Source organism: Leucopleurus acutus (assembly GCF_964270905.1).
Source record: "Leucopleurus acutus genome assembly, chromosome: 4".
NCBI classification, from domain to species: Eukaryota; Metazoa; Chordata; class Mammalia; order Artiodactyla; family Delphinidae; genus Leucopleurus; species Leucopleurus acutus.
In genome coordinates, this window is record NC_139146.1 from 109,367,053 (window position 1) to 109,390,531 (window position 23,479).

The 23,479-nt window shown below is 39.8% G+C and overlaps 1 protein-coding gene across 1 annotated transcript; it reads left to right on the top strand.

Annotated features, from left to right (window-relative positions):
- The first annotated feature begins 1,317 nt into the window (after window positions 1-1,317).
- LOC309961239 (growth-regulated protein homolog beta-like) lies at window positions 1,318-3,410 on the top strand. The gene is made up of 4 exons (XM_082838310.1): window positions 1,318-1,464; window positions 1,559-1,682; window positions 1,785-1,868; window positions 2,685-3,410. Exons 1-4 carry the CDS (start codon window positions 1,374-1,376, stop codon window positions 2,698-2,700), a joined length of 315 nt encoding a protein of 104 aa, XP_082694436.1. The 5' UTR covers window positions 1,318-1,373; the 3' UTR covers window positions 2,701-3,410.
- Window positions 3,411-23,479: the final 20,069 nt, after the last annotated feature.

The following is a 23,479-nucleotide window of genomic DNA, read 5'->3' on the forward strand; positions in this document are numbered from 1 at the left end:
GTAATAGGTGGCAACTAAATGCAAGCGGCTTCGCTGCAGGCGGGGTGGCTTACTGCGGGATCCAAGTTCTCCCTCACTGAGCTGAGCTGCCCAGAGCCCGGGCCATAGACACCCATCCCTGGGCCAGAGGCCATTTCTTTCTCCACTCCCATGATACTCCATGTCTCCAAGATGTCCGAATCCAATCCTCTAGATTTAATGTTGAGTCAATGCTAGAGCTCTAAAACTTCTGATGAAAAACTAGTAAAGACATCAGGTGAAGAGACTGAAATTCCTGGTCAGAAAAGAGAGGCATGTCACTGTGTCAAGAAAAAGGAAGACCAACACTGAAGGTCCCCCTTCAGTGAATGGAACGGTGTTTCACGTGTGATTCGACGTTTCATGTTTCAGCCGCGCACATCCGGAGTAAGCGTGCTATGCAGTAGGTACCCACTCCCTGGTGCCCATGTGCTATTTTGTCCGAGGACAGAACCAGAAGAGGTGACCCCGACTAGCCCACCCGCAGCTTCAGCGTGACCACCAGTTCCATATTCTTAGATCAACTCAACCCTCCATACGTGGAAAAGGAGGTCTGCAGGGAATTTTGGAATTCCAACATTGCTGAGAGAAGGAATTTGAGCAGGACCCAAAAACCTAGGTCGTGTTATGGCCCTCAACTTTCACTGAAATTAACCCCGGATTCAACTTTTGACAACTGATCCCAGTTCCCACCAAATGGAAAACATAACCAAGATATTCTAAGTGTGATTTGAGAATATATAACATGAGGAATAAGCTGAACGTTCTTCTCTGGATTCCGAGATGTCGGCTGTATTTTTGACAGCATTCATTCCACAGGTATGAAATAAGCAAAATCGAAATTTAGAGAGACAGGATATATAGAGTTAGAGGACAGACAGCTAAGCAAAATCTACCCGCTTACTCCTCTTTAATTCTCCCAGATCTGATAACTAAAGAAACAGAAGTCTCCCTAAAACTGTCTCTCCACCCCTGTGAGGGTCTCGCGAATCCGCCCCCAGCGCTTTCCCCGCTCTCGGCCCGGAGACCAGGGGTGGCCAGGCGCCCACGGCCGCCCTCGCAGGCGGTACCCCAGGGATGCCGGCGACTCACTCCCCCTGCGGGGATTTCGGCGCAGAGACAACACCCCACCCCCTCCTCGAGGGCGCGGATTACGCGGGAGGCCCTCGGGGCCGCGCCCTCCTTCCGGACCCGGGAACGCCAGTGCGTCGGGGAATTTCCCTGGCCCTGGGCTGCCAGCCCCTGTCCGATCGCGATAAAAGGGCTTCGCCCGGCTCGGGGAGCCACAGAATCCGCTCCGCCAGCCCTCCAGACCGCCTTCCCGCCGCAGGCAGCGACCCTCCGAGCTGAACCCCATGGCCCGCGCCGCGACCCCCGCCGCCGCCCGGCTCCTCCGCGCCGCGCTACTGCTCCTGGTCCTGGTGGCCGCCGGCCGGCGCGCAGCAGGTGAGACCCGGCTCCCGGCACCCCCAGGGCGGGACGGGGGCGGGTGGGGGCCCATCACGGGACAGCCCCCTGACCGAGTCTGTCCTCCCCGCAGGGGCGCCTGTGGTCACCGAACTGCGCTGCCAGTGCCTGCAGACCGTGCAGGGGATTCACCTCAAGAACATCCAGAGCGTGAAGATGACGGCCCCGGGAGCCCACTGCGGCCAAACGGAAGTCGTGTAAGTGCCGCCGCTGTTGCTGTGCTTGTCACCCCCTCCTTCCCGACGACCCCACCCCGACCCCCAGCCCGACCTCACGTGGATTCTCCCTTCTCTCTGCAGAGCCACTCTCAAGGCTGGTCAGGAAGTTTGCCTCAACCCTGAAGCTCCCATGGTTAAAAAAATCATCAACAAGATGCTAAACAAGTGAGTTATGGTTTTTATTCACACGTGTGACTAGAGTCAGGCATCTGCCTCCTGAAAATTATATCAGAGAAACCCAGGATTTAGCCGAAGGACTGAAAAACCATTATTCCACAATTAAATTTGACATTAAGATCATTAATCTGGTCTGTTGCCAGAAGGGTATTTTCAGTGCCTTCCATCCTGGCCCCTGACCCTCCCCATTCAAATGAATGTGGATTAAGCTGCTTTCATTAACATGGGCAGTTATGCTGAAAAGCTTTCCACCTGTTTAAAAAACACAGGCATTTTTTTTCTCCCAGTTCTTTCTGGACCTCACACCTGAAAAGCAGAACCCTGGTTTTCTGCAACATAGGCACTAAAGCTTAGTGGTGAAGAGCTGGGACTTTGCAGTGACACAGTACTGGGTACAAATCTGGGTTCCAGCACCTATTAGCCATGTGACTCAAGGACAATTATTTGGTTTATCTAAGACTTAGTAAAACAAGGAAAACAGTAGTAGCTACCAAGTCGGTTTGCTCTGTGGCTTAAGTTAGGCCCAGTGGGACAGGTAGAGAGAGTAATCCTGGCCATTTGTTGCCCATATAGCCAATAACACAGTGGAGAGCCCAGACCCCACCCTCATTCCTAAATAAGAGTCTCCAAGAGCCTAGAGGCCTCTGCCACAGAGAATAGTGGGTTACAGGCAGTGGTCACTTGGTGCCAGGCTGGAAAGACTGGACTCAGAAATCTCTGGAAACCAAGGAGCAGGACAGGAGAAGAGTGCTGTGCAGTCGGCTTTCTGGAGCAGCTAGTAAGGAAGCCCTTTTCTCCTTACAGGGACAGATCCAACTGACCAGGAGGGAAGGAGGAAGCTCCTCGATGGCTGTTCCTGAAGTAGGCCCTGCCCTTACAGGGATCAAAGAGAAAAAAGAGGAATCGCCAGCTCCTGAGGCCACCTGGATCGGGCTTAATATGTTTGAACATCTCTTAGGAGGGTTCTCCCACTTATTTATTTATTTATGTGTTGTTCGGTTTTCAAAGACTCTCTTAATATTTACATGTAACATAATTAAGGATGTGATTGACTCTGCTTGCACATCGTGTCATTAATTTTATTATTTATTTTATGAGAAAAACCCCAGTCAATTTAGTCCTGATTCTTATCTAGTTTGAAGTAGAAGGGTTGCAAATATTCTCCAGTCATTAAACTAAGATTTCTGAGGAGCTCACAGCATGCCAGCCCCTGTGACAGAGACTGGGACCTCCAAACAAACAGTGAGGTCATTGTCAGCATGGGGGGATGTATGTGTACATCTACTTTTTAAATGTTTAAAAGAATGTTAGTTATTATTTATTGAAATGATTTCACAATATGTGGTCAGCATTTCTCATGTTGACGCTTTAAGAACTACAATGTTCTAAATATCTTTTGGACATTTGATGTCTTTCTTGTAAGGCATAATGCCTTGTTAGTGTTAATTATGCAGTGCTTTTCTGTATCTTACAAAAGAGAAGTTTAAATATTTATTGATTTAAAAAGAACATGAAAATAAAGTATTTCAAACTAAACAAGTTTTGTTTCATTTTTTTGAGGAAAAAACGTCTATCTTTACTAGATAATCTGATGATTTACATCAGTGTTTCCCAACTTCCTTTTCTCCTCCTGGGCATTCATTTGCTACACAGATAAATCAAACTGTAAGTTATACTTAATTTCATCTGGTGGTAGCTGTCACTCCCCTTGGCTCTCACCTACTCAAGAATGTACTTTTCCAAACTGTGCACCGGCCCCTCCCCCTCCTGTGAGAGTCACTATGGTAATATATTGCTGTTTTTTATACAGAGCTCCTTGCTACCTTGTTACTCAAGTCTACCTCTTTAAAAAATTCTTTCATTCTTTGTTTTTTGCTTTTTAATTTTTTTTAACATGTTTATTGGAGTATAATTGCTTTACATTGTTGTGTTAGTTTCTGCTGTATAACAAAGTGAATCAGCTATACATATACATATATCCCCATATCCCCGCCCTCTTGCGTATCCCTCCCACCCTCCCTATCCCACCCCTCTAGGTGGTCACAAAGCACCCAGCTGATCTCCCTGTGCTATGCGGCTGCTTCCCACTAGCTATCTATTTTACATTTGGTAGTGTATATATGTCCATGCCATGCTCTCACTTCATCCCAGCTTACCCTTCCCCCTCCCCGTGTCCTCAAGCCCATTTTCTACGTCTGCATCTTTATTCCTGTCCTGCCCCTAGGTTCTTCAGAACCATTTTTTTTTTAGATGCCATATATATGTGTCAGTATACAGTATTTTTTTTCTCTTTCCGACTCACTTCACTCTGTATGACAGTCTCTAGGTCTATCCACCTCACTACAAATAACTCAATTTCATTTCTTTTTATAGCTGAGTAATATTCCATTGTATACATGTGCCACATCTTCCTTATCCATTTATCTGTCGATGGACACTTAGGTTGCTTCCATGTTCTGGCTATTGTAAATAGAGCTGCAATGAACATTGTGGTACATGACTTTTTTTGAATTATGGTTTTCTCAGGGTATATGCCCAGTAGTGGGATTGCTGGGTCGTATGGTAGTTCTATTTTTAGTTTTTTAAGGAACTTCCATACTGTTCTCCATAGTGGCTGTATCAATTTACATTCCCACCAACAGTGCAAGAGAGTTCCCTTTTCTCCACACCCTCTCCAGCATTTATTGTCTGTAGACTTTTTGATGATGGCCATTCTGACTGGTGTGAGGTGATACCTCATTGTAGTTTTGATTTGCATTTCTCTAGTGATGTTGAGCATCCTTTCATGTGTTTGTTGGCTGTCTGTATATCTTCTTTGGAGAAATGTCTGTTTAGGTCTTCTGCCCGTTTTTGGATTGGGTTGTTTGTTTTTTTGATGTTGAGCTGCATGAGCTGCTTGTATATTTTGGAGATTAATCCTGTCAGTTGCTTCATTTGCAAATATTTTCTCCCATTCTGAGGGTTGTCTTTTCATCTTGTTTACGGTTTCCTTTGCTGTGCAAAAGCTTTGAAGTTTCATTAGGTCCCATTTGTTTATTTTTGTTTTTATTTCCATTTCTCTAGGAGGTGGCTCAAAAAGGATCTTGCTGGGATTTATGTCAAAGAGTGTTCTGCCTATGTTTTCCTCTAAGAGTTTTATAGTGTCTGGCCTTCCATTTAGGCCTGTGATCCATTTTGAGTTTATTTTTGTGTATGGTGTTAAGGAGTGTTCTAATTTCATTCTTTTACATGTAGCTGTCCAGTTTTCCCAGCATCACTTATTGAAGAGGCTGTCTTTTCTCCATTGTATATTCTTGCATCCTTTGTCAAAGATAAGGTGACCATATGTGCATGGGTTTATCTCTGGGCTTTCTATCCTGTTCCATTGATATCTTTCTGTTTTTGTGCCAGTACCATATTGTCTTGATTACTGTAGCTTTGTAGTATAGTCTGAAGTCAGACAGCCTGATTAACATTCTCATTCTTGTAGCTATCTTAACAAGAACTCTCATTTCATTGCTTTTGCTAAAGGATTTTTCAAAGAATTGTTAACATTTTAATGAAACTGATGGTGAAATGCTGATAAAGAGGACTTTTTCTTCAAAACCCAAATAATTTGTGTCATCAATAGAAGTGAGTGGCTGATTAGTTAATCTATAAAAAGATCTAATTGATATTTTGGTTCAATTTTGTAACCTTGATTTATAAGTAACTACAAGTGAGTTTAAATTTATCCCAACCCTTTATGCCAGTTTATCAAATAGAGTAGAATGGTTTTAAGATTTGAATGTGTTAGTTCCCACGCTTCCTGGTGCAATTTTAGGGAACTTGATGGATTGTTTAGCCTGAGAAATCACCCTAGAACTTGGTCTTCAACATTGTCCCAGGATAATTGCAGTACACCATGTTCCAAGACAGAAACAAAGTTGTTACGTCACGTGAAGAAAGATCACTTTATGTGTTGCTTGGTTTTCAAAGACTCTATGTTAATATTTACATGTAACATAATTAAGGATGTGATTGAATCTACTTGCACATCGTATCATTAATTTTATTATTTATTTTATGGAAAAAACCCAAGGTAATTTAGTCCTGATTCTTATTTAAAAGAAACCACACTCCAAACCTGAAAAAGAACAATGTTTGTAGATGTGTGGGGTGTGTGTTTTCTCTGATTCAGGACTCATTCAGGAAATCCTAAGCCCTAGGTAAAGGCCTTCAGCAGAGGCAACAAGGTGAGGCTGGCATCCTGAATACTTGAGATCAAGTTCAGGCTTGCTCCAAGTAGCTGGGTAAATAAGGGCTCTACGTAGCAAAAAATAACCTCTGTGTGCTTTATTTCACACTTAAAAAAGTTAAAAATGATAATCTCTTCATAATTCCAATGTATTGATTATGATCGAGATGAGAAGGAAGAAACTTTGTGAATTACAGAGTAAATAAATGTAAGCTATCTAGACGCTCCATAAATGCTAGCATTCACTCACTAACCCCAAGTCAGAGGACATGGGAAAATGTTGACAAGTGGGACTCAGAGGGTTCAGTTAAGACCTCACACCTAAGACCAGTCCTCACCCTCAAACACGGAGTTTGCTATACTGGCCACCTAGCTCTTGTCAATACAGAAAGAACATGCAGCTTAAAAAGGAGATTGATGTTTCTGTTCACATGGTGATTAAAGGCAAACGTTTCAAAGAATCAGATTTACTTTGGAGTAAATTCCAGCTCTATCAGTTGTGGACTGAGTGATCTTGGGCAAGTTCCTTGACCTAACTTTATTTTCCCTTCTATACAGTAAAGGTAAAACAGAATACCCTTTCTGAAGTTGTGCAGGGATTTAAATGTTATCAATGGCTCCAGGAATCTGCCCTTGGTCCTCAGGCCAACTCCATGGGTGTTGTCTCAGTCTCAGTCCTGGACCAGGTGGATATGTAGTATAGTTTTCACACCAAATTTCCCTGAGACTTTCCTAGTACAAGGCAGTTCCCGCTGGACATGTTATGGCAGGAAGTGAAAAGGCATGTGAGGTAGTGGTCATAGGATGAAGTAAGTAGGAAAAGAATATTATGTGTCACATCACAACTTTGAGAGATCATCAGTGGGAAACAGCAATGGCAACAGTGACTGAGATTTCCTGAGCAATGTTACTAAGTGAGCTAGAGCTGGAGAGGAGAAGATATGGCTTACCCCATTTTGTCATTGTGAGTCCTTCTTTGTGAGTCATATTGAGATGTCCTCTTGGGACTTCCAGAAGTAACTGGAGAAACACTGGGAGGTGGCAGAGGTGGCAGACCTGCAATAGCACAATGGGGGCAATCCAGAATCACAGATGCTATTTCTCCTTTCTCTGACTACTCATACAAATAACAAGGGGAAGGGCTCATCCTGTCTTCACTGTTGGTGCCCCACTCATATCCCCTGTGCTTATTGATGAGTTCCGAAGTTGCAGTGGGCAACATCTATATATGCTAGTGGCTTCTCAACTCAAGCTCCTCTCTCCTGCTTCTTTTCCTGGGAGCTTTCTCCATTTGTGGGTATAGAGGCGGGAATGGCAGAGGAGTTTGCTCAGCTCACAGGTGGGATGGCCTGTCATGAGACAACTCACTGAAGGTCAGGAGTTAGCAGATGTGTATTCTATTTTCTAGTTGGACATTTCTAGTTGGACATTTCTAGTTGCACTACATATATATATACTTTCCACTTCTTTCCACTTTCCACTTCTTTCCACTTCTCTCTTCCTTATGTTCATATTTTCTTTTAAATGCTTTAGCATATCTATAATAGCTATTTTAAAATCCTTGTCTATTAATTCTATAATTCTGTCATTTCTGAGTCTATTTCTATTGCCTGAATTTTCCTCCTGGCTATGGGTTATGATTTTCTACTTCTCAGCATGTGTAGTAATTTTTGATTGGGTGAAGGAAAACTGAATATTCTATTGTGGAGCATCAAGATTTTGTTTTCTTCTTTCGGAGTCTTAGTCTCTGTTCTGGCAAGCAGTTAAGTTATTGGAGTATCAGCTTGATCTTTTTGAGGCTTGTTTTTAAGCTTTATCAGTGTGGTCTAGAGAGAGTTCTTTGCTTTAGGGTTCACTTCACTGTACTGCTAAGTCATGCCTCTTCTTTGTCTCTACTGAATGCCCTGAGTGCTCACAAGATCTCTCCACTCTAACAAGTCAGACCTGAAGTATCTCCCCACCCCAGAAGAGGTCTGAGAATTGCTCAGCCTAAACATCTCTGGGTATCCTTTCCCTGACCGTATGTGACTTACTGTTGATCAAAGAGACCCAACAGAAGTTCAATGTCGATTTCCAGAGCTCTATTTTCTTTAGCAAACTCGTTAATAACTATCATATGTCCTGAGCCTATTTTTTAAGTTTTGGAAAACTGAATTATTTTGAGTCTTTCAATATTTGGTTATTTTATCTTTGTATCCTTCCTTATTATCATCATAATATCTAAATATGTTGATAACATAGTATTTCGTGATCTTTACTTGGTACAGAAGAAAAATGAGACTCAAAGAAGTTAAGGTTGTGTCTGAATAGTGTTTCTAACTTATTTTCAGCATTTTTGTTTGTATAAAGGCCAAGATCTGATGGGTCAATTGAATGCTGTCAAGTTATTGTTACTTATCTCATTTTAAGATTGAAATAATTTTTTCCCACTTTCTTAATATGCCAAGACTGTTGTCTTAGTCCATCTGGGCTGCTCCAACAAAATATCACAGACTGGGTGGCTTATGAGCAAGAGATAGTTATTTCACACAGTTCTTGAGCCTGGAAGTCCAAGGTCAGGTAGCCAGCATGGTTGGGTGAAGTCCCTCTTCTGGGTTGTATCCTCACATGACAGAAGGGATGAGACAACCCTATGGGGTCTCTTTTATGAGGGCACTAATCCCATTCATGAGGGCCCCACACTTATAACCTAATCACCTCCCAAAGACTCCCACCTCCTAACACCATCACATTAGGGGTTAGGATTCCAACATGTGAATTTTGGGGAAGATACAAACATTCAGACCATAGCAGCCCTTCACAAAGCTATGCCTCTTTGTGCATTTCTCTGTCTTAAATGTTTGTCAGCCTTTTGTTAATATGAGCTTCTTTCATCTTTAACAACTCCAGCGTTGCCTCCCCTGTAAAGTCTTTCCTGGCTCTGCAGGGGAGGTCCTCCCTCCTCTGTCTCCAGGGTGCTTATATTATAACACAGATCACCATCTAGTTTAACCTGCTTACATGTCTGCCTCTCCACACAGACTATGAACTTCTCAAGAGCAGAAACTCAATTTTTATTCTTTAAATACTTAGAGTCCAGCAAAGGCCCTGGCATGTAATGGATGTTCAGTGAGAATTGGCAAAAAGAGAAGACATTATTTAGAATAAGTTTACCTCAGAATATATCTGCCCTGAGTAATCACTGATTCTTCAGTTAAATGTTGTTATGGGTTGAACTGTGTCCCCCCGACTCCCACCCCCCAAATTCATAGGTTAAAATTCTAACCCCCAGTACCTCATTTAGGGATAGTGTCTTTACAGAGGTAATCAAAATAAAGTCAGGTCATTGGGGTGGTTTATCCAATATGACTGGTGTCCTCACAAAAAGGGGAAATTTGGAGTTGGACGTGTGCACAGGGACAACAGCATGTGACAATGAAGATGACCATCTACAAGCCAAGGAAAGACACCCCTGGAACAGCTCCTGCCCTCATAGATCTAAGATAGAACCACCTTGCCAACACCTTGATTTTGGACTTCTAGACTCCAGAACTGTGAGACAAAAAATTTCTGTTGTTTAAGCCACCCAGTCTGTTATTTTGTTATGGCAGCCCCAGGAAATTGAAACAAATGCTTTGGTGTTTGGTTTGTTAATGTCAAAAAAAAAAATGTGGTCAGTATAGGATAATTAAGGTCATGTATAAAACTGCTTAAGGGAAAAAAGCTCATAATCCACTTTTAGTTAATTCAGCTTCAAGCAAACTGAAGCTGCTACCTTCAAACCAGTAGTAAACTGTAGTTTACTGTTCTTGACAGGACAACAGTTGTTGTAATCTGAACTTCATTCATTATCTTTATAGGTTACCTATATTGTAAGGGTAGTTAGAGCTTGGAAGATTCTATTATAACCTTGAGTGGTATTATGCAAATAGGCACAAAAGCCAAAAGCAAATACTTGCTGAGGAAAAGCATCTTCATTTCCTACATTGTACAAACATGACCTTTGAAAAGATGTATAGACATTTTTTTAATTCCATTCTGTAAGTTACTAACTGCAACTGGCACTGAACCCTTCACAATTATACAGTTTCACCCTCAGGGAATAATGGGTTAACGTCTCTGTTCAACGAATTCATCTCATCATGCCCCAAACCCCCCAATTAAAACAAAGCTTGAAAAACAAACCCAGCTTCCTTATTGGCTTGTAAGTGACAAACATGCCACTTGATAAGCTGCTCCTTTTATTTTTCAGTGGAAAAAGAGCGTGCAAGAACAACAAAAATTACCCAGGGTTACAGAGAGCACATAAAAGAGGGTTGCAGTATTGATTCCACCGTTCAGACAAGGATCAAGATCAAGGACAGACATGGCTACTGAGAGCTCACAAATACTCCTCCTGCTGGCTCTTCTTGTCCTGGGCATCTCTGGTAAGGCAACTATGGCTTTTATCTTTCCCTCCGAGGCACTGGAAAAATTCATAAAAGTTTCCAGATCTAATGAGACTGAATCTGGTATTAATACAAAATGTAGAAACGATAAACTTAAAACCCAAGCAGAACATAGATTTAGATTATGGAATATCAAAGAATTTCTTGTTGAATTAAATTGTAAAAATCTGTTGAACTTCCTAGAAATATCTGACCATAAGGTCCTTATCTCTTATTAGAGATAATAGCAACAACATTAGTGAAAATACATTTAGGGAGTTTAGAAATTTAGGCAGATAGAAATTGCTACCTTCAACTGATAGAATTCACATAAAAACTTGGTGTTTAAAATGTTTTATAGAAGGCAATCAAATTGATTTTACCATTAAACAAGTTATCTTATTGACCACACATACTTTTAAGCAATAAATTGTTGGTCAAACATAGTAGACGCTCAGTAAGGTTCATTGATCATAATAATAGCAGACGATTAGACTTGTGTGATTGTCTCCCTAAATATTTCTGACAGTATTTGGTGAATTGAGTGTCCTGCTGCATTGATTTCATATTTCAAGTAAAGAATTAAGCCTCATGGCTGTCCTTGTTCCTAGTGTTTTGCTCTTCTTTTCTCACACAGCTGATCTCTGTGAGAGCCAAGAGTTGTGATGCCAGTGTATTCAGACACAATCTGACTTTATTTCTCCCAAATTCATTGCAAAAGTCCAGGTGATACCTGAAGGTGCTTAGTGCAATAGGAAAGAAATCATGTAAGTGGTGAAGATGTGGGGGGAGAATGGAAGCCTCTAGTACTGTTTTTTTGTTTTTAACTTTTCCCCCAGTTTTATTGAAATATAATTGGCATACATCACTGTATAAGTTTAAGGTGTACTGCTAATGGTTTGAATTACATATTTTGTGAAATAATTACTGAATAAGTTTAGTTAGCATCCCTCATCTCATAGATATAATTAAAAAAAGAAAAAAATGTTTCACATTGTGATGAGCACTCAAGATCTACTCTCTTAATAACTTTATATATAAAATATATATATATATTAGGCTTCCCTGGTGGCGCAGTGGTTGAGAATCTGCCTGCTAATGCAGGGGACACGGGTTTGAGCCCCGGTCTGAGAGGATCCCACATGCCGTGGAGCGGCTGGGCCCGTGAGCCACAACTACTGAGCCTGCGCGTCTGGAGCCTGTGCTCCGCAACAAGAGAGGCCGCAATAGTGAGAGGCCCGCGCACCGCGATGAAGAGTGGCCCCCACTTGCCACAACTAGAGAAAGCCCTCACGCAGAAACGAAGACCCAACACAACAAAAATTAATTAATTAATTAAACTCCTACCCCCAACATCTAAAAAAAAAAACACTTACCATGTTCCTTCAATGAGCCAAGTTCTTTCACAATATTATAAAAATAAATAAATAAAATAAAATAAAATAAATATATAAAATATATCAGTGTTAACTCTAGTCATTATGTTGTACATTACAGCCCTAGTATTTATTTACCTTAAAACTGGAAGTTTGTGTGTTTTGACCACTTTCGTCTAATTCCCCCTTGCCCAATTCCCTGCCTCTGGTAACCACAAATGTGATTTTTTTCTATTATTTTGTTTAGATTTTATATATGAGTGAAATCATACAGCATTTGTCTTTCTTGGACTTATTTCATTTAGTGTAATGCCCTTAAGGTCCATCTCTGTTGTCATAAATGGCAGGATTTCTCCATTATTTGTGGCTGAATAGTATTCCACTGCGTATATATATATGTGTGTATATATCATCCCTGTCTGGACACTTAGGTTGTTTCCATGTCTTGGCTATTGTAAATAATGCTTCTGTGAACATGAAACTTCCTTCTGAGTTAGTGTTTTCATTTCCTTTCCATATAATCCCGGAAGAGAAATTGCTGGATCATATAGTGGCTGTATTTTTAATTTTTTGAGCGTCCTTCATATACTGTTTTCCATAGTGGCCACACCAATTTACAATCCCACAAGAAGTGCGCAAGAGTTCCCTTTTCTCCACATGCTCACTAGCATTTGTTAGCTCTTATCTTTTTCATTATGGCCATTCTAATAGGTGTGAGGTGATATCTCATTGCAGTTGTTTTTTTTTTTTTTTTTTTGCGGTACGCGGGCCTCTCACTGTTGTGGCCTCTCCCGTTGTGGAGCACAGGCTCCAGACGCGCAGGTTCAGCGGCCATGGCTCACCTGCCCAGCCGCTCCACGGCATGTAGGTTCCTCCCAGACCGGGGCACGAACCCGTGTCCACTGCATCGGCAGGCGGACTCTCAACCACTGCGCCACCAGGGAAGCCCTCATTGCAGTTTTGATTTGCATTTCCCTAATGACTAGTAATGTTGAGCATATTTTCACGTACCTATTGATCATTTATATTTTTTCTTTGGAGAAATGTCTATTCAGGTCTTTTGCAGTACTGAGCTTTTCAAAGCTGCCATTTTCTTACAAAATGTGCTAGACGGAGAATACAGGAACTGCTGAGCATTATGCCTGCAGAGTATGGGAAGACAATTGCCCAGTGTTTATGCTCTCATTTCTGAAAACACACTTTACTCTTTCCAAAAAAGAAAATGTTCTCAAATGGGAACACGGTTAGGAAATGAATTGTTCTGATTAAACCTTGAATTCAATGAACACATACAGTAAACAAAGATATATGGTCCTCAGTAAGGAATCATGGATAATTCTTGATTGTCTGGAAATCTCTCTGTTACATACTTGGATACAAAATAAGTTCAATACGGCCCAGTGGCACTAGAGGCTGACTTGACAACTTTCTGAAGCAACAGCCTACAAATACAGAGCTTAGAGGCTGTGGAGAACCCTTCTGCATTTTATTGAAACAGCTTGTTGTGAACTATATTATATGTACTGTTTTAGCTGTTCACTGCTAAGTAACAAATTTCTGTAATTTAGTGGCTTAAAATAAACCTATTTATTATCTCACAGTTCTATAGGTCAGCAGTCCAGGTGGCTTGACTAGATTATCTGCTTTTCTTTTTGAAATTGAGATATACATATAACATTGTATAAGTTTAAGGTGTACAACATGTTTGTTTGATACATTTATATTTTGCAATATGATTACCACCATGGTATTAGTTAACACCTGTATCACATCACAATTATTATCATTATTATTATTATTATAGTGAGAACTGCTTAGGGTTTCAAAGACAAAAGTCCAGGTGTCAGCTGGGCTGAAGTTTCATCGGAGGCTCTAGAGATGAATCGATTCTCAAGAGTATTTATGTTGTTGGCTAAATTCAGTTCTTTGCCGTTGTAAGATTGAGGTATCCTATTCTTACTCGTTGTTGGCTCAGGGTTACTCTCGGTTCCTAGAGGTTGCTTTTATATATTCCTTGCACTGAACGGATCTCATGCTTTAAATCTCTCTGATTTCCCCTTCTGCTGCCAGCAGAGAACTTTTAGGAAACACACAGTTACTCTAGGCCCACCTGGATAATTACTCTTTGGTTTAATTTAGTTAACTGAGTAGTAACCTTAATTACATCTGCAAAATCCATCCCTTTTGCCATGTAATGTGACATAACCATGAGTGTAATATCTCATCACGTTCACACTCCTGGGGATTAGGGAGGGAAACTTGGTGAGCCTTCTTAGGATTCCACCTAGCACACATACAAAAGAGTGTATGAATACATATACAAAGAGTTCAAAGATCAGTAATAGAATAAAAACCCACTTCCTTCTGCCCAGGCAAAAATCTAGAATATAATCAGTATATCAGGGCCTCCCACGTGTAAAATTTCTATTATGGGCTGAATTGTTCTCCCTAAATTCATATGTTGAAGTCCTAACTTTTAATACCTTAGAAATGTGACTGTTTGGAGGTAAGACCTTTAAAAAAATAATTAAGGTTGAATGAGGTCATAATGTTGGCCCTAATCCAATATGACTGGTGTCCTTCTAAGAAGAGGAAGAGACACCAAGAATGTGCAAGCACAGAGAAAATGTCCTGTGAGGACAAAGTGAGAAGGAGGCCATCTGTGAGCCAAGGCAAGAGGCCTCAGAAGAAACCAGGTCTGCCAACATCTATCTTAAACTTCCAGCCTCCATAATCAGAAGACAATGAATTTCTGTTGTTTAAGCCACCCAGTCTATGGTATATTGTTATGACTACCCTGACAAACTAATACACCTCCCAAATCATATATTCACCCCCCCCCAAGAAGTAAGTACTATTTTGAACTGTGTTGTTTCTTGATTTTTAAAAGAAGTTTTATCACCTATGAAGTTTAAAATAATTATTACTTATTTTGCCTGTGTTACGGACTAAATGTGTTCCTCCCTGCTAAATTTATATGTTGAAATCCTAATCCCCATTGTGTTGGGGTCTTTGGGAGCTGATTAAGTAGAGCCCTCATCAATGGAATTTGTGCCCTTATAAAAGAGACCCCAGAGAGCTCTCTCACACTTCTACCATGGGAGGACACAGCAAGAAAATGGCCGTATAAACCAGAAAGCGAGTCCTCACCAGACACCAAATGTACCAACACTTTGATCTTGGATTTCCCAGTCTCCAGAACTGTGCAAAGTAAGTCTTTGCTGTTTAAGCCACCCAGCCTATGGTATTTATGCCATAGTAACTGGAATGGACTAAGACAGCCTGCTTTTGAACTCCAGGTCAATGGAATCTTGCTAAATGTATTCTTCTGTGACTTGCTTCTATTATTCAACATTTTATTCTGCAGTACATGGATTTTGATGTGTTTAGCTGTAGTTCATTCAATTTAAGTGATACTTAGTATTTTATTATAGGAATACTAAATCAATAAATACAATTTATTTACCTAATCCACCATTAGTGCACAGATTTTTTACATTATCAACATTTTTTGTATGTCTCCTGCGTCAAGTATATGAGAGTTTCCCTAGGAATTACCTGCTGGGTTTAGGGTTTGCACATCTTCAACCTTACTAGGTAAATGCCACACTGTATTACAAAGTAATTGTGCCAGCTGACATTCCTTCCTACGTGAAATCATCTGTTGCTTCATATACTGGCCAACACCTGGTATTGTTAACCTGCAGGGTATGTAATGGTACTTTTAATTGTTCTTTTAATTTCCATTTTTCTATTATTAATGAGGATGAATTTTTTCATATATTTATGAGAATTTTGGTTCCCTTTTTGTGAATTCCTATTAATTCTCTTTGCTTTTCCTATGTGAATACTAAATTTTCCTTATTGCCTTACAGGTGTTCTTTACACATTCTGGATATTAAATCCTCATCATATTTATGGATAGCAAAGCTCATTTTCCAATCTGTGGTTCATATTTTCATTCTTTCTGTGGTGTCTTTTCAATTAATATAAATTTGTATTTTTAATGTACTTGAGATTAACAGTATTCTCTCTTCTGGATAGCACTTTTAGTGTCTTATTTCAAAAAAACTTCACAGAGTTCCTAAAATATTCTTCTGTATTGTCTTCTAAAATTTTTTTTACAGTTTTTTCCTTTGTATTTAAGACTTTAATCCACCTGGAATTGATTTTTGCATATGATGTGAGGGAATTATCCAATTTTATTTTATTTTTCTATATGGTTCATCAAGTGTGTCAGCACTACCTATTGAAATATCATCATTTTCTCACTGATCCACAATGCTACTTCTTTTTGATACTATTGTAAAGGATAGCCTTATAAAATTTCACATTTTAGTTGTTATTAGCATTTAGACATAAAATTTTGTATTCATTTTGTAACCATCAACCCTTTACTCATGTAGTTACATCATTTGGGAATAATGGCAGTTTAGTTTTCACCTTTGGAGACCTTATGACTCTTTCTAGTTTTGCTGAGATGGCTGTGGTGATAGCAGTCACCCTTGTCTTGGGAATACTTTCAAGTTTTCACTGTTACGTGTGATGTTTTATGTCTATCCTTGTATTGGTAATTTACTAAGGAATTATTATTATGTTATTATCATTATAATTTTTATTATGATCTGGTCCTCATGCAATGAACCTCAAAGGGGTAAAGCTTTGCTGTCCTGTGAAATGCAGTTGAAAACTACAGAATTAATTTAAATAACTAATTGATGCTTTCCGTCTCTCTCCTGATAATAAATGAGGCTTTAATGAGGTCCTAAAAGCGAACCAAATTAGCAGAGGTATAATGATAAAGAGTACATAGTAAGTGGTTGATAACTGGCAGCCTGGAATATACCCTCCATATGCAGATTTTCCAGAGTCTGGCACTATACCTTGTACATCTAAGTCCAATACATTTTCACTGATTATCAGCTGATATCTCAAAATACTCTAAGCAATTTATCTTCTAGTTGATTTTTTAAAAAGTTTGTTATGTACACTGATATGACTAAAAGTCATATTCTAAATAATAATAGATTAATTTAGTTTGAGAAATCTGTGTGTTCGTTTTAAGCATATGAATTTCATGTTACAGAAATTATAATGAATACATTTAAAGTGTTATAAAATTAAATAGTTATTATTTAACCAAAACACTTTTCTTTTCAGAGTTACATTGAAAGATGGAAAATTAATTTGTTTAGGTCCTGAGGCTGAGTTGGTGATGACTATTATCAAAAAGATTATGGACAGGTATAATTATCTTTTAATTAAGGTTATATTTAGAAATACATGCAGACTCTGCCACAGATCAAAATAAAATTACAGTAAGACTAGAGTAAGTCTATACCAGAAAATCCAAAAGTGTAGTCCCAAGACCAGCAGAATTACCATCACCTGGCAACTTGTTAGAAATCCTAATTCACAGGCCTCATTTCAGAAACTCTGGGGATGCGCCCAAGAGTCTATGTTTTAACAAGCCTTCCAGGTAATTCTGATGCACTCCCGAGTTTGAGAACAATTGGTTCAAACCTATTTAACATGATATCCAAGTTGACCTATTTATAAATATCTCCATTGAATATAAAAGTGATTTAAAATTACTAGAAGCTCTCTTACAGAAACCAACCAGGCAAGCAATAGACCCATTTGATGAAAGAAATTTTAAGAAAAAAAAAAATTCTCCCACTTTGAAAAAACTATTTTTGGCACATTTCTAGAAACTAAACTCCAAATAGAATTTTCAAATTGGTGGATGGAGAAGATACAGGCAGATGATATGGGATAAAGACATGCAGGTGGGCTTCACTGGTGGGGCATTGGTTGGGAGTCCGCCTGCTGATGCAGGGGACGCGGGTTCGTGCCCCGGTCCGGGAGGATCCTGCATGCCGCAGTGCGGCTGGGCCCGTGAGCCATGGCCGCTGAGCCTGCGCGTCCGGAGCCTGTGCTCCGCAACGGGAGAGGCCGCAGCAGTGAGAGGCCCGCGTACCACAAAAAAAAAAAGACATGCAGGTGATAATGAGAGTGTATTTGGATTAACTTCTGAATAAAACACCCAAACTAGGTTTTAAAAAAAATTCTTAAGTCATAGCAGTGGGTAAGACCACTTATAATTGAAAAACTTATAATGGTGGCCACTTCCAATAGAAAAGCTAAATTCTGTGGGGTTTTTTGTGGTTTTTCTTTTTTTTTTTGCGGTACGTGGGTTAAGTTTTAATAATTTATTTTTAATAATTTTAATTTTAAAATTATTATTTTAATTTAATAATTAATTTAATGATTTTATTAAATTTTAATTAATAAATAGATTAATAAATTTAATTAATATGAATTTTAAATTAATATTTAATTTGATAATTTAATGATTTATTTTTAATAATTTTAATTTATTTTTAAATAAAGCAAACCTAATAGATCATCAGCCTAATTACATCAACCAAGAGTAGAACTCATCCATCCTAGGAAACAGTAAAGTTGTCCTCTGGGATGAGAAGAGGGAGGGAATTTAAGACCATCAAGATCCAGGGAAGATCGCAAGGATGCTGCCTCAGAAAGAAAAAAAATGTGTCAACCGATGAGTGATGTGCTCATGGAGCCAATGAACAGGAATGCTGCTTCAGAAAGTGTCTTAGTCAGCTGGGGCTGCTATAACAAATTACCATGGACTGGGTGGATTAAACAACATTTATTTCCCACAGTTCAAGGTCAGGGTGCTAATATGGTCAGGTTCTTGGTGAAGACCCTCTTCCTGGCTTACAGATGACCATCTTCTTCCTGTGTCTTCACATGGTGGAAAAAGAGAGAACTAGCTCTCTGGCCTTTTCTTATAAGGGCACTAATTTCATTCATAAAGTCTCCACTCTTATGACCTAATTACATCTCAAAACCCCCTCCTCCAAGTAGCATCATATTGGAATTCGGATTTCAACATATGAATTTTTGAGGGACACAAACATTTAGTCCATAGCAGAAAGGGACTCTTTATCTGAACTGGAACCCTCAGAACTTTCTTTTGTCATCTGTTGTGTCTTCTTTTTTTTGACTGCACCATGAGGCATGTGGCATTTTAGCTCCCCAACCATGGATCGAACCTGCACCTCCTGCATTGGAAGGGCAGAGTTTTAACCACTGGACCACCAGGGAAGTCTCTCATCTGCTGTGTCTCTGCCTCTGTCTTCCTGCCTGAAGTTTCTCTCTTTCTCATTCTTTCTCTCTGCTATTCTGTCCTCAATTGCAAGTCATCCACAAAAAGCAACTTGCTTTCCCTAAGATTCAATTTCCAGTTCCTGAGAGGGAAGACCATATTGGCCATATTGATTCAGGTCCAACAAACTATGGCCAAGGGACCGTGGTTACATGGTGCATATAAGGCCACCTGGGACCCACCACTGTGGAATGAAGAAACAGTTCCCAGAGAAGTGAGAGTTTTTATGAATTGGGCGGTTACCTCCAAAGAATTATATCACTGGATGTGTGTGTCTGCATGTGTGAGAGGGGAAAACAAAGACAGACAGACAGAAAAAAAAAAAACACACTTCCTCAGGAGAAACTATTACTCTTTAGAGAGGTAATATGCACATATTGAAAGAGTCCTAGGCAAAAAGTCCAGCGGTGATTCTGGGCTCTATGATTCTGAGCAAGTGTCTGAACTTCTCTACTCTGTTGTAAGTGTGAAAACACAGCAAAAACAAAACAAAGTGTCTCCATCACTGGCAAAATAGTTGAGAGGAAATACTAAAATTAAAGTTGCTTTGAAAGTAAGCATGAGCAATCATAAAGCATTATCCTTATTATTAAAATTGTAAAATCACTTCCCAGTTAGTATTTAATAAAGCCAGTTTCATGGTACCTATTCACATTGTCTTATCCACAATTATACAGATCAAGTCTCTAAACTGTCCAAAGAATAGGCGAGTTTTACTGCTGCAGGTCATGGCAAAAATACTTATATTATTAAGCTATGTACTAACGACTAGCTCTGAGATTGAGCTTGGTGAAAGAACTATTTCAGGACCACGAGTACAAGACTAAGAGTGGTTTGGAATATAAAATTCCAAAGTTCAAGAGAAAAGGATCTAGTCGGCACAGTTTGAGACTCGCACCCACTCATTAGTCTAGCCTCCTGTGGACAGGAGTGTAAGAACACACCACAGAGACATGGCTGCCAGGAGGCAACCAGGATGACACAGGTAATTTCCAGAGTAGCTGGCAGACAACTCAGTGGGGCTTCTCTACAACTCAGAGAGCACTCTTCTCAAAACTGAGTGTGGTACTTCAGCTTCCAGAACTTTTTTGTTTGTTTGACAGAATCGCCTAAAAACCCTTATTCTACAGATCACTTGGAAATACTGAATAAGAGTTGAAACATCCTTTCAAATGAATAGCTTAATTGATTAGAGAGTAAACCCCAAGGATCTTCCCCAGCCCTCTCAAAAAGGAAGCAGAAACTAGGAAAGGAAATTTCCTAGGTAAATACTGTGGATTGTGCAGAGAGAGGCTTAAAGGTGGTTGCTGTATCAATAACCTAGATGCTGACATCTTAATCTCACATGAAGATTGATGACATGACTGTGGATCCTTGTAAGAAAGAGAGTTGTGACAAAGATCCTTGTATAAAATCAGAACCTTCAATGAAACTAAATCCACTTAAAAAACACAGGTTTGTGATAAGGAAGCATGTCTGCCTCAACATGGACAATGGGTGGGAAAATTGGGTTTTTTTGTCCCTGAAAATTATCTACCAACAGTGTGCCCTCAGGTAGGTTTGGGATTCCATTATAGCACTTGTATGGGCTGGGAACTCCCAGGTAGCATAGAAGGAGGCCCTGATCAATATCTGGCAGAAATGAAAGTCAAACGGCCCTAGTAAGATATACCTTCAACATGGACCCCAAAGGAGTCTCAAAGGTAAAGCCATGCTGCAGGTGAGTCTAAAGTCCAAATTTATAAAACTCTGGAGGAACCATCCACACTAAACACGAGTTAAGATCCACTATATAGAACATCCCTAAAATTGAAAGTGTTAAAATCAACAAGTGAGACCATAATGAATAAGTATGTTTCAAATCATTAGACATGAAAGAAGGCATTGGAACATAAGAAAATAATAAAATATTAGGAAACCAAGCAGATTCAGGGGTGGGGAGGGCAGACAGGGACAAATAGATAATAGGGAAAGGAATAGCAGATTTAAAAGAAAGGAACTTCTAGAAATAAAAATATGATTACATACAGTAAAATCTCATTGGATAGCTTAAACAGTAGATTAGCTTCAGCTAGAGAGACAATTATTTTATATGCATCTAGGACACAACAGAGAGATAAAAATATAGAATATACAAAAAGGAGGTTAAGAGACTTCAAGCACAGTATGAGAATATCTAACTTATTTCTGAAAGGGATTCCAGACTGTGAGATGAGGGAGAATGGGTAAAAAGTAATATTTGAAAGGATAATGACTGAGATTTTCTAGGACAGATGAAACCACCATATTCAGGGAGCCCAACAGATTCTAAGCAAGATAGAAGAGTAACATTCACACCCAACTACCTCGTAGTGAACCTGCAAGATCTGGAACACAAAGAAAAGACCTTAGAATAAGTAAGCATGACCTACTATGTCGCAAGTGCTCTGGAAGGAAGACTCAAGGAAAGTCGAATCTGTGGTGGGTCTCTGGAACTACATGATTTTCTAAAAAGGAATTGCTCTGGATAAATTAGTTGTAGAAGAGTATCAAATTGCTGGGTTTTTTTTTCTGCACATTTGCAGTGAAGAATCAAGGTCACCAAATTTGGCTTGTGTTCATTATACCTAAAGGTGAGATGGTTTCTACAGGGTTTGGTGAACTACTAAGGAGAATCCAGGGTTAGTGATTCATGTATTCATTTGACAAATATTAAAAGAATTTTTTTGTTACCTAATGTTTGTGGTTCAAACCCTAGCTACCTCGTGATTCACACATTTTTTTCACTATGATTTTTTTTCTTTAGGTTCAAAGCGTCTTTCAAAATGTAATGCTGGATTATTGAGAAAAGTATGCCTTCGTTACTGCTCCCCTTAACTCCATCCATCTTAATCTGTTAATGTGGAGAAGTGGTAAAAATTAACAGTTAAAACAGGATTTGGAGCAGACAGACCCTACTAGTTCTACCATTTACAAATTATGTGATTTTAGGCAAGAAACTGTTCTAAATTTCAGTTTCTTCTTCCATAAAATGTCAACATTTATATCTACTTTAGAGGGTGATGAAAAGGACCAAAGAAGTAAATGCCTTTCACTTATTTATGCTCCAGAAGGTCATATCAAATTACTCATAGTCTTTCTGAAGATAATATTCCATTTCTTGGCTTAAAACTTTTAGTCATACTCATCCCTCTACTTGGGCCAGTTTCTCTTGTCCTGCCTCCTTACCCTTCATCTGACCTAACAGTTAAAGGAACTAAAATATGAAGAATGATCTTAGTTTGTATATAACTTCCTCCAGGATTCGTCCTCATACACCTCAAGGCTGGTGCTCCTTGTCTCTATAAGCAGTCAAAATTACAATTGCTTTACATTTTACCTAATTTTACAGAGGAAGCTTTTAAATCAGCGCAAACATAAATGACGTGCCAAGGATGAAAAAAACCAGTTAGTGGCAGAGCTAAGGCATGAAGCCAGGAATCCTGATTTTTATCCCCAGTTATCACCATTACTTCCGTTTAACCTAGCAGGGCTGGCTCCACCCTGGTTACACCCAGATTCTATGGAATGCTGAGACAAAAAAATCCTTCAGAAAGAGACCCTCTGTGTATTTCTGGGTGAGCTGCATTTCTTTCCCATGACATGTAATTCATCAGGCCGTCTAAGACATCCTGACTGCTACTCTTTGCCAGCTCTACCAGCCTCCCTTCACTGGATCAACAGATACTATAATCTTGGTCTGGACCGATGCCTGTCTTCGGCATTTTCTTCTTGGTGCCAACAAAAATATGTTATCACTTTAATTTAGCCAAGTCTCCTTCCAGAACTCATCGTTCACATAGAGATTTTTCTCTCTCCTTGAGACTCAATCATTGTTACTATTGAAATGAATTGTCCCCCCACCACCCTGCACCCTGAAACACATTTACCCATGACTGTGCCCAACCCCATAGGTGAGGAAGCTCAAGGAGAAGAAGATGTATTCATTATCGTCCCCAAATCTGCTGTTTTCCTGTTTTGCCATTTTATTACACTATAGTTCATCCAGCTGCCTAAGTCAGGGACTGGGGTTCATCAGACCTTCTCTCTCTGCCTCACATCTAGCCAGGCACTAGGTGCTGCCATTTCTGCACCCTTTCTAACACTCACTTAGCCCTCCTCTCTCTTTCCTCTGGAACTGCCTTAGTTCTGGCTATCTCAAATTTTCACCTGTGTCACTAAAATAGCTCCTAACTGGTCTCCATGACTCCAGGCTGTCCCTATCAGTCTTATTCAGTGCAAAGAGACTGTTCTAAAATGCAAATCTCACCAGGTGGGAAGGACCCCTAATCTATAAGGCAGATCAATAATTAAGGAAGATCATTAATCAGGTTCTTTATAAAAATTATCTATTATTCTTAATATTTGCCTCAAAACACATTAAATGG

Coding starts and splice junctions, on each gene's coding strand:
- LOC309961239 (XM_082838310.1), top strand. CDS start 1,374: ATGGCCCGCGCCGCGACCCCCGCCGCCGCCCGGCTCCTCCGCGCCGCG. Junction 1,465..1,558: donor CGCCGGCCGGCGCGCAGCAG/GTGAGACCCGGC, acceptor TCCTCCCCGCAG/GGGCGCCTGTGGTCACCGAA. Junction 1,683..1,784: donor TGCGGCCAAACGGAAGTCGT/GTAAGTGCCGCC, acceptor TTCTCTCTGCAG/AGCCACTCTCAAGGCTGGTC.